Source organism: Sorex araneus, chromosome 2, assembly GCF_027595985.1.
Source record: "Sorex araneus isolate mSorAra2 chromosome 2, mSorAra2.pri, whole genome shotgun sequence".
NCBI lineage: Eukaryota > Metazoa > Chordata > Mammalia > Eulipotyphla > Soricidae > Sorex > Sorex araneus.
Window position 1 is genome coordinate 53,342,502 of NC_073303.1, and position 15,058 is coordinate 53,357,559.

Sequence of the window (15,058 nt, forward strand, 5' to 3'; positions counted from 1 at the left end):
TCCAAATAATAATGCTGGGTCTTTCGTCGAAATATTGAATGTGATCAAAGTGAAGAGAGAGCAAAGTGGAAATCATCAGCCACACTGGCAGGGGGAGGGGTGGGGCGGGGGATACACCGGGGTTCTTGGTGGTGGATAACGTGCACTGGTGAAGGGACGGGTGTTTGATCATTGTATGACCGAGACGTAAACTGGAAAGCTTTAACTGTTCTCACGGTGGTTCAATTAAAAAAAAAAAAGACAGAAAGCAGCCAAGCTGGTCATGCAGCCCCATGTGTGGGTGCGAGTGTCTTGGTATTCGGCAACGTACAAAACTGGGCACTCGAGTATACATGTCTTAGGGGAATATTTCTGAAATCCAAGCACAGCAGTGTGAGGGATAAATACTTGTAAAGAGGGGCTGGAGTGATAGCATAGTGGAGAGGGCGTTTGCCTTGCATGCAACTGACTTGGGTTCTATTCATGGTGTCCCATAGGATCCCCCGGGCACCGCCAGGACTGATTCCAGAGTGCAGAGCCAGGAGTCACCCCTGAGCATCGCCGGGTATGACCAAAAAGCCAAAAAAAAAAAGTTTGTAAAGATTTCTAGTTGTTCAAAGCTGGACCTATCAATGCAGTTCGGTATAATGTCCCTCAAAGCAATTCTTGCTTCAAAATATGCTCATATACCTAACCCTGTTTTATAGTTTTATTTCAAATTAGTATGAAATTAGTCACAGAAGGCAAATCAATGTGTTTGTACGTGGTAACAGGTTTTTCAGTGGAAAATTCTAAATAATAGTCATTTCTTAAGAACAGGGACTTTAAATTTTCTGTATGCTTTTAAACACTTAATAGCTGACAAAGGTCAGTTCCAAATGTCCTTTGCTTTGTTCGAGACTAATTAAAACTGTATGCAACGTAGATAATGACCCGACATAATAATTAAAAAGTTACTTCCCTATAAAAAAGTTACTTGGTTACCAGAAATCAAGTTACTTGGATTTTGTTTTTGGGGGGTTTTGGCCACACCAGGCAGTACTCAGGGGTTATTCCTGGTTCTGCACTCAGGACTCTCTCCTCACAGGGCTTAGGGGAGTGTATGGGGTGCCAGGGATTGAACCAGGGTTGGTAGCCTGCAAGGTGAGCGCCTACCCACTCCCTGTACTCTCTCTCTCCAGCCCCAGGTTACTTATATTTTCTTTCTCCTTTTGATCGTTAGGAAGTTTCCATGAAAGTTCCTGTGAATGTCAATAACACTGATCCCTCATTTCATCCACCAACCCCGACCCAGGCTGAGCATGGAACTCGGGAAGTCTAATGTGACGTCATCCGTGTGTGAGTGTGAGTCTTATAATTATCTTCTTATTTCTCAGAGGACTGGTGTTCCTCTTCTGATATTCTGGATGAAGGACAAAGACTGTTTTTACGCAGAGTCTGCCAAAGGTAAGTTAAGAACCCGACTAGCAAATCTACATCTTGTAGCCTATTTTACAGGTTGAATTATATGCACATATTGAACACATATTTTTGATAAATAACAGTGAGCCAGGCAAGCTACCGAGAGTATCCCACCCACACGGCAGAGACTGGCAAGCTCTCCGGGGCATATTCGATATGCCCAAAACAGTAACAACAAGTCTCACAATGGAAACATTACTGGTGCCCGCTCAAGCAATTGATGAACAACGGGACGACAGTGCTACAGTGCAGTGCTACCAGAAGCTAATTTGCGTGTCAGATCCTTAGTGCAAAGTCATGTTATGAGATGGACTACCTAAACATAGCTCTGCCTTTTTCAGGAAAACCAAGTTTTCCTATTCAAACAGCTTCATTGCATGGGTTGAATGGTATTGTCACATTCAGTACAGTCACGTGTGAATTTGGGAAGAAATTAGAAAATTAACTTAAGCTATTTCACATTGTGTAGGAGAGAAAGATTTGATGTGAAGAGTTAATCTACGTTTATATTTAACTTGAGTTCATCTAAGAATCGAGATAACAGGAAGCCCTCCTGGCTCGAAGGGTTTATGCCACATGATCCCAGCAGGTGACCTGAAACCACAGACAAGATTAAATCACAGATATGATTTTTTTTCTATCTGCACCAATGATAAGGTGTAATTTATATTAAGATATGGTTATAAATTAATGATAAATGCTTCTATCATAGAACAATAACAATAAACATCGGGATGCATTGTCAATGCTCTTTCCCAATCTCTTGCTGTCTCTTCAAATATCCTAATGCATATAATTTCAGACTCAAAGAACTGAAAGTGGGACTTCAGATAATATTTATGCAGTACCTAGGGCTGGAGCGATAGTACAGCGGGAAGGGTGGGTAGGGTATTTGCCTTGCACGTGGCCAACCTGGGTTCAATCCCTCCATCCCTCTCGGAGAGTCTGGCAAGCTACAGAGAGTATCTTGCCCACACCGCAGAGCCTGTCAAGCTCCCTGTGGTGTACTTGATATGCCAAAAACAGTAACAAGTCTCACAATGGAGACGTTACTGGTGCCCGCTCGAGCAAATGGATGAACAACGGGGTGACAGTGATACAGTGCTACCTAGAGCAGGTTTGAAATCAGGAGAGGGGACCTCGCTCTCACTGCCCACGAGATCCAGGTGAATTTCCTGGTTGTTCTAGTAATAGTTCTTCCTGCAAATATTCCCACTGTCTTGTAGGCATATACTGAACCAGAGACTGTGCTAGTTTGTCGGTTGGCCGAAAGTCCCGTCCAGTGGTTTAAAAGTAAGTGAAATGTTTGAAGCAGAACCAAATCAGCAACACTTCAGTACTGGGCACGTGCCCGGAGCAGAGCTTTGTAAGGGACGGTGGCAATGGTCTCTCAAGCAGAATCACAGCAAAACTCATTATCAATATTTTATTTTCTACCATACACCAAATGTACAGCACTGAACACAATTTCGTTTCTTTGATGTAAGAAATATTAATTGTTTGAAGAAACAGTATACAAACTACTTCAAATTAAAAAAAAATGCGTACAACGTTGCCTTTTTTGTTTACAAAAGACCCAATTTACAGTATCAATCATTAACATAGTTGAAAGGAAAAAAATTCAGTGCACATTACAAAACACATCAAGTACAAAGGTGGCAAATAAATACGAATGTACTTCACAAAACATCCTGCTGAAACTATGCAACACAAATCAATTAACCTGAAGGCATAGTAAATCATAACAATAAATACATAGGTTGGTAAGAGATTTTTCTTTAAATTAAATAAAATATGTAACAAACCTGTTAAAATATTTAGCAAATTAAACATTTGTCTTTGTAATAAGTGAATTCATTTGTATGCATCTATCAAGTACTGTATAGCAAATGTCTGCAAGTACATAACTTAAATTAAAAACTTTGTCTGGTGTCCCATTGATAATAGATAGCACATATGGTAGCTCTCTCTTAAAAGTGATTATTCTTATCTGTTTTGAGGTCACGCCCAGAGATGCTCAGGGGTTACTCCTGGCTCTGCACTCAGGGTCACTACTGGCAATTCTCAGGGGACCATAGGGGTGCCGGGGATTAAACCCGGGTTGGCTGCATGCAAGGCAGGCGCCCTACCCTCTCACTATCTCTTCAGCCCCCTAAAATTGATTTTTAAATAAACACCATTCCTACCTATGAACAGACATCTCATTTTCACTAAGCTAAGATTCCAGGGTTCGAAAGAACCCCAAATCACAGGTAAGCCCACCGAACACATGATTGTGGCCACCACGGTGTCACAGGCGTGGAGTCACTGCTGATATCACACTGGGTTTGTGCGGGTAACAGTAGATACAGTGGAATATAGCAAGCCTCTGAATGCCATCACATTCAAACTACAGACCCACGAGGCTAGTAAAAAATAAACACTTTCGTTATAACACAGAAAAGTAAACCCACACTAAGTGTCCATTTACACGGAGGCACACTGCACACCACATGTGTGCACACCAAAGGCAGTTTAGCTGGTTGTCTATACCTTTTTCTTAAAAAAAATAAATATAAAAAAACCTTTGAAACAATGCTTAACTACTTTACAATCCCTGAAATAGACATTGCCTTCACTATAGCAACTATGAAACCGATTCACCCAGAAATTCAAGATTGCAGGCTCAATTCTGTACGAGTGTAGCACACCGAGTGGACGTGGGTGTGAACGCGTGAGCGAGTGTACTCCGAAGCACTTGAAGTTAGGGAGGGATTTTTTCCTAAATCAAATGTAAGGTTGTCTTGTGTCCTAGAGTAAAACAATGTCGCCGGCGTTTAATGACTCAGCCTAGAGTTCTACCGTCTTTTCCCATGTGTTACTCTGTTTGCTATTCCATTCCAGTCAACCCAGTAAGATAAATGCTATTTCAGGGGATAGAGTATCTACAACATTTTCCATTTGGACGTGTTTGCATTTGCTAGGAACATATCGAATCAATATTGTGGCTTGTGCATTGTACCAACATATGGCGGGGAAGCCTGGCTGGTCACAGCAAGTTTTATTTCTCGTCTTGGGATGAGAGTTGCCAACTTTCGAATGTGATTTGAAAAACAGAAAGCTCTGCATCACTACGGGGGAAAAACGTATGTCTCTTTAAAACATTTCGTATAAATAATTCATATTAAATACAACCGTACAGCCAAGTGTAATACTTTGCGATTGCTATATTTAATTATTGCTAACAATTCCTCAACAGGCCGTTTTTTGTGCGACACTGTGCTTCTGTGGCTGCTCTGTGCCCTGCAGAGGGCGCCCTTGTCTTTCCATCCCTTCCGCACAGCAAAGCCCGCTTCTCACCCACGGGGAGGGCGGGGCGGGGCGGGGCGGGAGGGGCTGTGCAACACACACCAAATTGGACCTTAGTGCAGTCCTGACGCAGGGACTTCCTTCACACTTTCATCGCTTCGTTTCAACCCAGCAAGCGTCATAGAATTTTCTATTTAAATTCTATTGCAAAATAAATTAATAGACACACTTTAAAAAATAGGCAGACTCCAAAATGCAATTAAAAGATAAAAACTCTTTGATTAGAAATAAATAAAATATAAAAATGTCACATTTATTTTATATATACTTTACAAAACACATCAGGAGAGTGCAATGGAGAAAGAAAAGGAAAACGTACGAAAATAAATAAGATCTAATATTCGACTGCATTGCTTCTAATCCAATGAGTCTACCATAAGTTTTCTTTCCTTTTTTTTTTTTTTTTCAGTGTCAGCTGGGGGGAAGTTAGTGCAATGTTGTAACTGCAGACGCAACCCAGGGCCCTAGGTGTGTCGGGGTGCAGGGCAGCCGCCGGGCCCATCTGCCCTGCTTCGTGGGTCCCTGCTGCCCGGCCGGGGTGCTCACACGTGGATGCCCTTCACGGCCTGCTTGATGCTTTCCAGCAGCGCCTTGCACTCCGGGGAGTAGTCCTGCTCCAGGTTGCTGTACATGTCTGTGAGGGTATTTACATACGCTTCAAAGTTCTGCTCGCTGATGGGCCCCTGCATGAGAACAGGCATCACGTCAGACCCCCAGAGAGAGATAGCAAGTGGCCCGGAGCCGGCAGCACTCCTAATCTGAGACAGCCTGGGCCAGTTGGTGGAGGACCATCGGGCCTGGGGAGACTGGGGGGGATACGCCACACCGACCTCTTCTCTCTCCACGCAAGCCCTAGATGGGGTGGGGTTAACTAACGGATGGCGCTGTGTGCTGTGGCCAGTTTGGAGCTATGAATAAAGTCGTGGGCTGGTCCTTGAGCCTGTCCCCTCTGGGAAGGTAACCTTGGCCTTAGCGGCACATTCGTCCTTTTTTTTTGGGGGGGGGAGGGTCACACCCGGTGATGCTCAGGGGTTACTCCTGGCTCTGCCCCCAGGAATTAGTACTGGTGGTGCTTGGGAACCATATGGGAAGCCGGGGACTGAATCTGAGTCGGCTACATGCAAGGCAGATGCCCTTCCCGAGGTGCTCTCGCTCCAGCCCCCAGTGGCACATTCTTAACCCCCAACAGGCATCTTATTTGCAGAATATTGGCTAGTCTGGGGAGGAAGATTTTGCTTGTACTAGATGGTTCCGCTAAGACTTTAAGATTTGATCGATTAACATCATTAAGATTTGATCTGTTTCTCTCTAACAAGCTGTCTAGCGGAAACTGTCCCTCCTTCAGATGCCATTTTGCCTCACTGTCGTCTCTCACTCTGTGTCTTTCGTCAGTCAGATTCACAGAGCCAGAGCCTGTTTACCTCCGTTCTCTTCGTGTGTTGAGGCACTGCCTTTCCCAATGTGGCGTGTTACAGAGAGACTGGACACTAGTGGGTGGGAGGTGCATACGGCAGGGAAATGAGCAAACGGGAATGCTCCTCGACCAGATTTCAGAGCCTCCGGTTCCCACCTTTAAAAACCATGACACCCGTGCTCACTTCGCAAGGCGCTCGAAGGGAAAGACTTTCCAAAGGTCCAGATACTATAGATACGAAAGACACCGCTTTAAGTTTTGCTCCAGAGAAGGTGTATTTCCTAAATTTGAAGATTCTGCTGTGACCAGCCAAGTATGGATCTAAACTGTTAATGCCATCTCCCACTTGAGTTTCTGCCCTGTGGTGTCAGTTTCCCCTTACAGAGCTGCGCAACTGAACGGCACCCAGGTGGCACCCAGGGCAAGGCCCGTCTGGCTCCTGTTAGCTTTGACAGTTTGATCAAATTTTATAAATATTTTGATCCTCAGTTTTCTCAGCGGTGCAATGGGTGTGCCAGGGATCAAACCTAGGATTTTCTCACACAAAGCATGCATGCTAGCCTTTGAGCTCTCTCCAACATGGGAATGCCAGTGTGTGAACATTCACTGTGATCCGCTCTGAAAATCACCCTGGGAATGACTTGTATGTCAGTATACAAGGTAGAAGCTGTCTTACACGGTGACTTAGTTTTATGACATTGGTAAAAGAATACATATTAAGGGATTCAATTTGAAGTCTGAGTTAGACATGTTAATAGCAATATGCTTATCTAAATTTAGCCATAAATAATAATTTGTTTTCCTTTAAATTGATTATCAAAAATTATCAATTTTTAATTGTCAAGACACATTTAGAGTTGGTTAAGATGTACTTTATGCTGCGAAGTTGGGAAAATTGAAGAATTTGTTGTTTTCAGTGAAGCCAATCATATTTATTTATTAAATTCGCTAAATTGCTCCCTCTATTTTGCCACACCCCACAGTGCTGAGGGACTGCCAGGGGGTGATGAGATCTTCAGGACTGAGTCTGGGTCTCCTTCCTGCCACCCATGGACTTTACCTTTAGGCTGTTTCTCTGAACCTTTCGGTATATCCAAGTCACACGAGGAGCCTTTTATAAGTGTACACAAAGATGAAATTCATCTAGTTATGCAACTCATCTCCCAGTTGTTTATGACATTTATGAAGCTGTAAAGAGACTTTTTTGGGGGGATGGTTGGAGGTCACACTTGGCAGTGCTCAGGGGCTATTCCCAGTCTGGTGCTCTGGGGTCGCTTCCTAGCAGTGCTTGAGGGGACCATTTGCGCCAGGAACTGAACTTAAATTTGCCACATGCAAAGCTTGCTTCTGTGTCTTTTTTTTCCCTATGAATTTTAAGCAGTTGCTAAATCTCAGTGGCAGGCATGGATTTAGGGAATAAGGAAGTTTGACTCCGTTTTTGCTTTGTATTTTACATGGGGCAAACTTGAGAATAATTTTCATGCTAGGTAGATAGACGTTACCAAGACAAAAGTATCTCGTAGTTCGTGGGAGGGGTGGGTGTTGCAATGGAGGGCTCTGAGGTTTGTAAGGCATGTGAGCTTTCCATTGGCAAAGTAACTTTGACTTTGACTTTTGACTTCTGTTATTACATTATAAACAAAACGAGCTTCAAATAAGCCCATGGATTTCATGACTTCTATTGTGTCAAAACTTCCTGGCCTCACTGCGCTTTAGGTGAATGTATTTCTTTTGTGCCCGTGGAAGAACATGTGCGAGACAGACCCTGCGGTTTCCCGCTCCTGCTTCTGCGGCAGGTCTCTCGGGCGTCCCTGGGGCACGGCTGCAGGTCAGCAGGCCAGCGGAGGGGCCTGGGCCTGCCCCGGCCCCGCCCTGGCCCTGGACTCACCATCTGCGGGAGCTGGATGTCGGCCAGGCTGGAGATGAGCGCCTGGCTCAGGCCCGCCAGCTCCTTCAGCAGGCTCTCGTTGTTCTGCTCGATGAGTTTGTTCTCCTCCTCGATGGTCTTCAGGTTGCTCTCCATCGACGTGATCTGAAACAGAAGCCCCCGGGGACGTGAGAGCCGAGCTTGGGAGGGCGGCAACGGGCAGGGGCACGCATTGGGTGGGCTCGAGACGGAAGGGCCGCACACATGGGGCCACTCTCGCCGAGCCACAGTCCGTTACGGGGGTGTGGGCTGGGGAGTCACATCCCCAAACTGACCACCTCAGCTCACGTTTCCCCGCAAGCTGCAGGGGGCGTCTGCATTTCCTCACGACGGGGCCACACACAGGCTCAGCAGACGGGAGCTGCTGTGTCCCCTGCTCCAAGCCCACCGGTCCCCTCTCTCTTGCATCTACAGCTTGGATGCCTGATGGGCCTTGGAGGTACCTGAAGGATCTTTCTCTCACACTAACATTCACTGGGTTCCTCCTTCAGAATATCCAGGAAGGAGCAATGGGCCCCACCAGAGTGCTGTCCCTCCGCCCATCCACCCGTGGGTTTCTCATGAGTGTCCCTGCCTCCGACTGGACCCAGAAGATACCACCGTGTGCTTCTTCAGCACCAATGCCAGGATGGGTCTGTCAAAATGAAAGCCAGAGTCTAAGTTAAATATGGTCATGTTACTTCTTGGCTCAAGACCTCATCCTGGCTTTGTGCATGTTCAGAATAAAAATGCCTTTAAAATCTCATAGGACTTCCCATGTATTATCTCTGGGCCTCATTTATCAGTATAGCTTGCTAACCTAAGGCCACGCTCACTGTATTATTTCCTAGGACCCCGAGTCAATATTCAGGGGTTTGCAATCGCTGTCTTTGTTGTTTGAGACTCTTCCCTACTTATTCAGTGAATGCCTCCTGCGTCTTACGTATTTGCAAAATGCTTTTTTCTTCCTGGGCCCTGGGGTGGCTATTCTGATTCCTAATGACGGACCTAATAGGACCGTCTCTCCATGGCTCCTTCTTGCATATGAAAAAAATTTTTCATTTATGGTTTTATATTTTTTGAGTCTCCCGCCCCCCGCCCCGTCTAGTCTTGAACCTCCATGAGATCAGAGAACTTTCTTTACTTATGGTTCTCAAGAATAGTTCCCAGATTTCTAATCCAATGTCTCAAGCTTTTTGCTTGTGCTCCATCAGTCACAGGGACCTCGACGCTGGGGACCTTGGGGAAAGCTGGGGACATTGGGATGAGCCAACCCTATGAATAAAGACATAGACACACATTGAGGAGGGAAGATAAGCAAAAGGGATAGTTCATTTATATTGTTGTTTGTTTTCTTCTGGCTCGTATCTTGTGGTGCTCATGATTTATGCTGTGATTGGGCCATGCCTGGTTCAGTGGGCCACGTGGGCTGCTGGGGACCTAACGGGCCCAGCCGTGGCAAGGTCAGCACCTCCTCTGTAGTATCTCTCCAGCCCTTGTCCAAATCTCGTCCCATCTCTTGATTCTTGACTTGTTGCAACAGCCATGACTAGTATTTAAAAAAAATTCCAAGGCGAGCTTTTCATTTTCATTTGGATAAATGCAATCAGGGGACTGGTGAACATTATGTGGAGAATGGAGAATTTGAAAAGTGCTTAAATTTTCTGGCAAAATTTTATTAAAGAAAAACTATCCCCTAAATCGGCTTCTAACAACACAGATTTAGAGATGTCCTAGAAAAACTTAATTTAAAAAGTATCTCTGCTTGAAAAAAAAAGTATCTCTGCTTTACTTAAATTTTGAATGAAATAAAGTATTCTCCTGTTTGCTTCTGGTAAGTTTTTCTTAAACACCATATGTTGTGCAGGATTCTGAAATGAAATAGCAATCTGCTTTATTTGCTTATGAAGTCCTTGATACAAACAAGGCAAAATGTGTAGTATTACCTACAAATACCAAATCAGAGAACAGGGTAATCTACTTATTCAAGTTCTTAATAATCACTCTATAATTAGCATGTTATTTTCATCAGTCCTTGTAAAATATTAGTATATTCATTATAAGGCTCAACAGTTCAAAATTTTGTCTTACCCTAATGATTTTGGATTTCATAGATACGGATGTTTTCTGTTTATATTTTTTACCTGCGTCTGAAGTTTCATCATATCTGCTTCAATTTTAAGGTTTGATTCATTCAGTTCCTTTATTTCTTCATCCAAATGCCTAATTTCTTCATCACTCTCTATCCCTTTAAAAAGAGAATTTTAGAGATTGTAACAAATATGAATCAGCTTATATTAGGTCAGCACCTCCTCTGTAGTATATTAAGTGTGTGGCTACTGAAGTGAAAACCAGATTCCAGGGAAAGGACCTGGGCTAATCACATGCAAGGCCTAACTACTGCGCACTCTCTCGGGCACTCGTGTTGCCCTTTTGAACTCCTCTGTACCTTAGAAGCACTATGTACCTTCTCACGTATGAAGACACTGCACGTTACAGAGGCCGATTGTGGTCACATGTGGATAACTGATACATAACTACATAAATACATATGATACATAAAAATACAACTCATAGAAGTTGTGTAATTTGTCAAGTTCAAACTAGGAGACAAGGCAGGGACTGAGTTCCAAGTCCCACAAATTCTCTCATACATGCTGAGGAGACAGTTGAGAAATAAATTCTGCTAATGAAGTGTTAACCCAGTGGGACTTTATAGAGCACTGTTGCAGTGGAGTTATGGAGCCTAAAGGGGCGCCAAAGGCCAGGGACTCCAAAATTGAATTCTTTACATGCGCTTAGATAATGAACAACTGAAATCGAGGAGTAAGAATAAGTGATACTATCTGTACTTAAATTTTTTCTTATTTGAGCAAATAAAAACTATTGCTATATTTCTTTGACGCACTGTTTTTTTCTCTCTTGTGACAACATACTTTGTAAATGGTATTTTCCTACCTAATATATACTGAGGCAGAGAGTTAACTGGAAACATGAAATATGAAGATCTCTGATGGAAACAAGCCAGCGTGCTCTGAGGAACTTCACTGAAGAAGCTTTAGTAAATTAACCTGAGGATTTATTGGAGAAACAAAAAAAAAGCAAAAGGTAGTGTTCGCATGGAAGGGAGGTAAGAGTGCTGGGTTGAGTGTGGAGGAGGCGGAAGGTGCTGGTCCCCGTGCGGAGGATGCCAAGGGTGTTCTGTGAGGTGGAAGGCATGGTGAGGAGGGCAGGGGAGGGGGCCGAGGGGCTGGGGAGATGGTGGCAGGAGTCCAGATTATTCCAAAGGCAGTGGGAGTGCAGGCTGTAGAAGCCTCTCCAGAATCTCCCAGTGAAATTTTCTTAATTCTCTTGACGCTTACTAAATTTGACCTCTGTAGGTTTTACCACTTTTATATGAAACGTATTAGCACAGAATTTAAAAATTCTAAAATAGATTAGCATAGAATTTTTAAATGTTTTATGAAAGGCAAGCCATGATCATTATCACAGTAAGATACAAGTACAAAATAAATTTAATGCAATATATTTTAGGTGCTCGAGTTGAAAAGTCATTTAAGTAAATGAGAATAGATATCTCATTGTATTTCATGATTTTCCTCTTGGGGTTAAGATCATATAGTAATCAATAATCAGAGATAGACATTTACTGATTTATTTTCTGACAGTTCCATCTGCTGTTCCTTTAAGTCTTATTGGTGCAAGTAATATGAGATAAATTAGTCACATGGCTGCCAAGGGCTGAGGGTGAGGGGTGGGAGAGAGCCAGGGGCATTTGTGGAGGGAGGCCATCCTGGTGGGGCTCGGCTCGGAACATCCCATGCCTGAAATGATTATGAACCACTCTGTAGATGACGGAACCTGAATCAAAGTAAATTAAAAAATAAAGCTTCAAATCTGAAAAAAAAATCACTCTGATGTTTGAGCATTGAAGACTGCAGAGCCAGAAGCGGACCAAAAAGTCATATAGGGGTCTTTGCTGGGTGGCCCCTTCCCTCTGGCGGTCTTCATAGGAATAAAGGAAGTGACTCAGGAGCATCTCTAGGTGAATTTGGAACGCTGAGGTGGACTGGGACGAAGGGGTGAGGATGAGCACCTAGAGAGGGGTATCAACGGCATCTCCCAGGGCAGGGGACGCGCAGGGGACAGCGCCACGCCACAGAAGCCCTGGACTCCGTTCTGGCTGTTAGGTATGGATGCTTGTAAGAAAGCTGAGCCTGACCCACAAGACCTGGGGGTCGAGGAGCTGAGGCCGCCTTGGAAGCACGGTCCGCTGATGCCCGATGTCAGCGAAGACACCCAAGCTCTTAACCGAGACGGGCCCCTGTGGAAAGGTCCTATGACGAGAGGTGTTTGGAATGGTCCTGAGAGAGGACTTCAAAAGCTGGACATTGTCAGAGCATCTTATAAGACACAGACACTCCATAAATCCTCATGGAATGATTAAATGAGTCAACTCTTATTTCCTTTAGATTTCTGGCATTTGGCGAGGTATCTTAACCACAGGGGCAAATTCAATCTGTAATTTTTCCTAATTACCTCATCTATTGCCACGAATAACCCTCTCATACACATAGATGCTTTAAGAGCTCTCTCACTCCTCAGCGGAGTGTTTGCCATCGAGGACAGCTGAAAGGATACCACAAATTTTGAATTTCATCCTGTACTTGCAAATATTACCTTAGATGCTTGTCTTAAAAATTAGGTGAGGTTAATACACTTATTATCTCATTTTGTGGATGAGAAAAACAAGCAATAATAACTTAAGTAGTAAGTGGTAGGGCTGAGAGTCGAGCATAAGCTTTTGGTTGCCGTAATTTGTTATCTGCAATATGAGAAAATATGTTCTAGAATGTGTATCTCTTATAGAAACATTTATAATGCTACTTTTACACACATTTAATCTCTCCATATATTTACAAGCAAATATAAATCTAGCAAGGTATGGCTGATAAAAAAAACATACAAACTTCACACTAAACATGTGTCCTCCCTCCCTCCTTCCCTCCCTCTCTTCCTTCCTTCCTTCCTTCCTTCCTTCCTTCCTTCCTTCCTTCCTTCCTTCCTTCCTTCCTTCCTTCCTTCCTTCCTTCCTTCCTTCCTTCCTTCCTTCCTTCCTTCCTTCCTCCTTTCCTTCCTTTCTCCCTCCCTCCCTCCCTCCCTCCCTCCCTCCCTCCGTCCCTCCCTCCCTCCCTCCCTCCCTCCCTCCCTCCCTCCCTCCCTCCCTTCCTTCCTTCCTTCCTTCCTTCCTTCCTTCCTTCCTTCCTTCCTTCCTTCCTTCCTTGTTGTGCTTGTGGCTTATTCCCGGCTCCACAATAAGGGTCACCTCCTGGCGAGCTCAGGGGTACCAGATGGGTGCTGGAATCAAAGCTGCATGCCAGGCAAGCCCCTACCTGCTGGACTATTGATCTGACCAGCCTCTAAATATTTAATTAAATTTTTACTCAACTATACAGTTTCTTTATAGAGTTTCCATGTTTAGAGAGTTTATTTGAGGTAGACTCTAGATGGACCCGAGGTAACAGGCACATTGGAGGTGTAGCGGCGAGGTGTATGTGTATGTCCAAACCACAGAGACAGCGATACCACAGCATGAGATCCAAACGGAAAACCCAGCCTTAATAATGTGCCCGTCCAGGAGACAGGCTGTGGGGGAGGGGACCTGGGGACACCGGGGGAGGAAGTTGACATTGGAGGTGGGACTGGAATTGGAACACAGTATGCCTGAAACTCAATGAAGAATAACCATGTAAATCATGCTGCCTTAATATCTTTAAAAATTACAAACTAATACCAAAAACAAACAAAAGATATAAAAGCAAGAGAAAAAATTTTCTGTTAAACAATTCTAACTTTTATTTGGTACCGATACTTCTTTTTATGTAAATAAAAAGCATAAAATTCATAATAATCTTTTAAAAACTCAGGCCTTGACTTGAGACCTTACTTGGGAAAGCAGATAAAAGGTGCTTTTGAAATTCATTTCCTTGTAAGGAAAAAGTGAATACAAACACACTACTATTTAATATAACTCCACTATATTCCAGTTACTGCAAATGACAGGGAGTTACACATATGCAACTGCCAAATGCATATATATGCAGTTTGCATTAGTATATGCTCTCAATTTATAAAAGACATATTATCTTTTCATGTTATATAGTAAAATAATTCTATTTTAAACAAAATCTGCTGTTTCTAGAGTACATGTTTATTTATTTACTTTTGCTTTTTGGGTCACATCACCCGGTAATGCACAGGGGTTATTCCTGGCTCATGCACTCAGGAATTACTCCTGGCGGTGCTCAGGGGAACATATGGGATGCTGGGGATTGAACCCGGGTCATCCGTATGCAAGGAAAATGCCCTACCTGCTGTGCTATCGCTCCAACCCCCATACACATTTATTTTTATATGTTTTAAAAATTCTAAAAATAAAAATTTAAAATTTTACTTCATCTTATGTAGGAGCAAATGAACTAGTGTAAATATGAACATTTCAGTCCCTAAACAGTTAGAGAGACTGAATATTCATGCAAAAGTCATTTATGAAAATCCTAGAGCATGCTAATTTGCTCCAGGGGAAGAACTGAAGAACCTACTGCAAGTGAAAACATCTCAGTTAGGTCATCCATCATAGCTTTATTTGTCCTGTAAAGACTAGAAACACAAGCGTTCACTTAAGACAAGTAATGGTCTCAAAAATTAGTGCGACAATTTAATTATGGCAAGGATAAAAAACAGAAGATAAATTCTTCCAAAGTTAATGTGAACATTTTTAATATACACCTTTCGTAATTCAACTGGCTTACCTCCCAACAGGTCACCTAATTCAATTAATTGCCTGAATGATTTGCATCGAGTGTGACACCGTAATTCCCTACCCCATCCAAAGCCATGTGCACTTTATTTATTTATTTTTAATTGCAACCTGACTTCTTTATGACTGA

The 15,058-nt window shown here is 43.4% G+C and overlaps 1 protein-coding gene across 4 annotated transcripts in view; it reads right to left on the bottom strand.

Annotated features, from left to right (window-relative positions):
* Positions 1-2,858: 2,858 nt before the first annotated feature.
* ST18 (ST18 C2H2C-type zinc finger transcription factor) overlaps positions 2,859-15,058 on the bottom strand; it is a 147,398-nt gene continuing 135,198 nt past the window's right edge. For all 4 annotated transcript variants that reach the window (XM_055128756.1, XM_055128757.1, XM_055128758.1 and 1 more), the window contains exons 20-22: positions 10,253-10,356; positions 8,091-8,234; positions 2,859-5,471 (exon numbers count right to left, since the gene is read on the bottom strand). In XM_055128756.1, the coding sequence (XP_054984731.1) occupies positions 5,331-5,471; positions 8,091-8,234; positions 10,253-10,356 (389 nt within the window). In that variant the 3' untranslated portion in view covers positions 2,859-5,330. The remainder of the gene's footprint in view (positions 5,472-8,090; positions 8,235-10,252; positions 10,357-15,058) is intronic.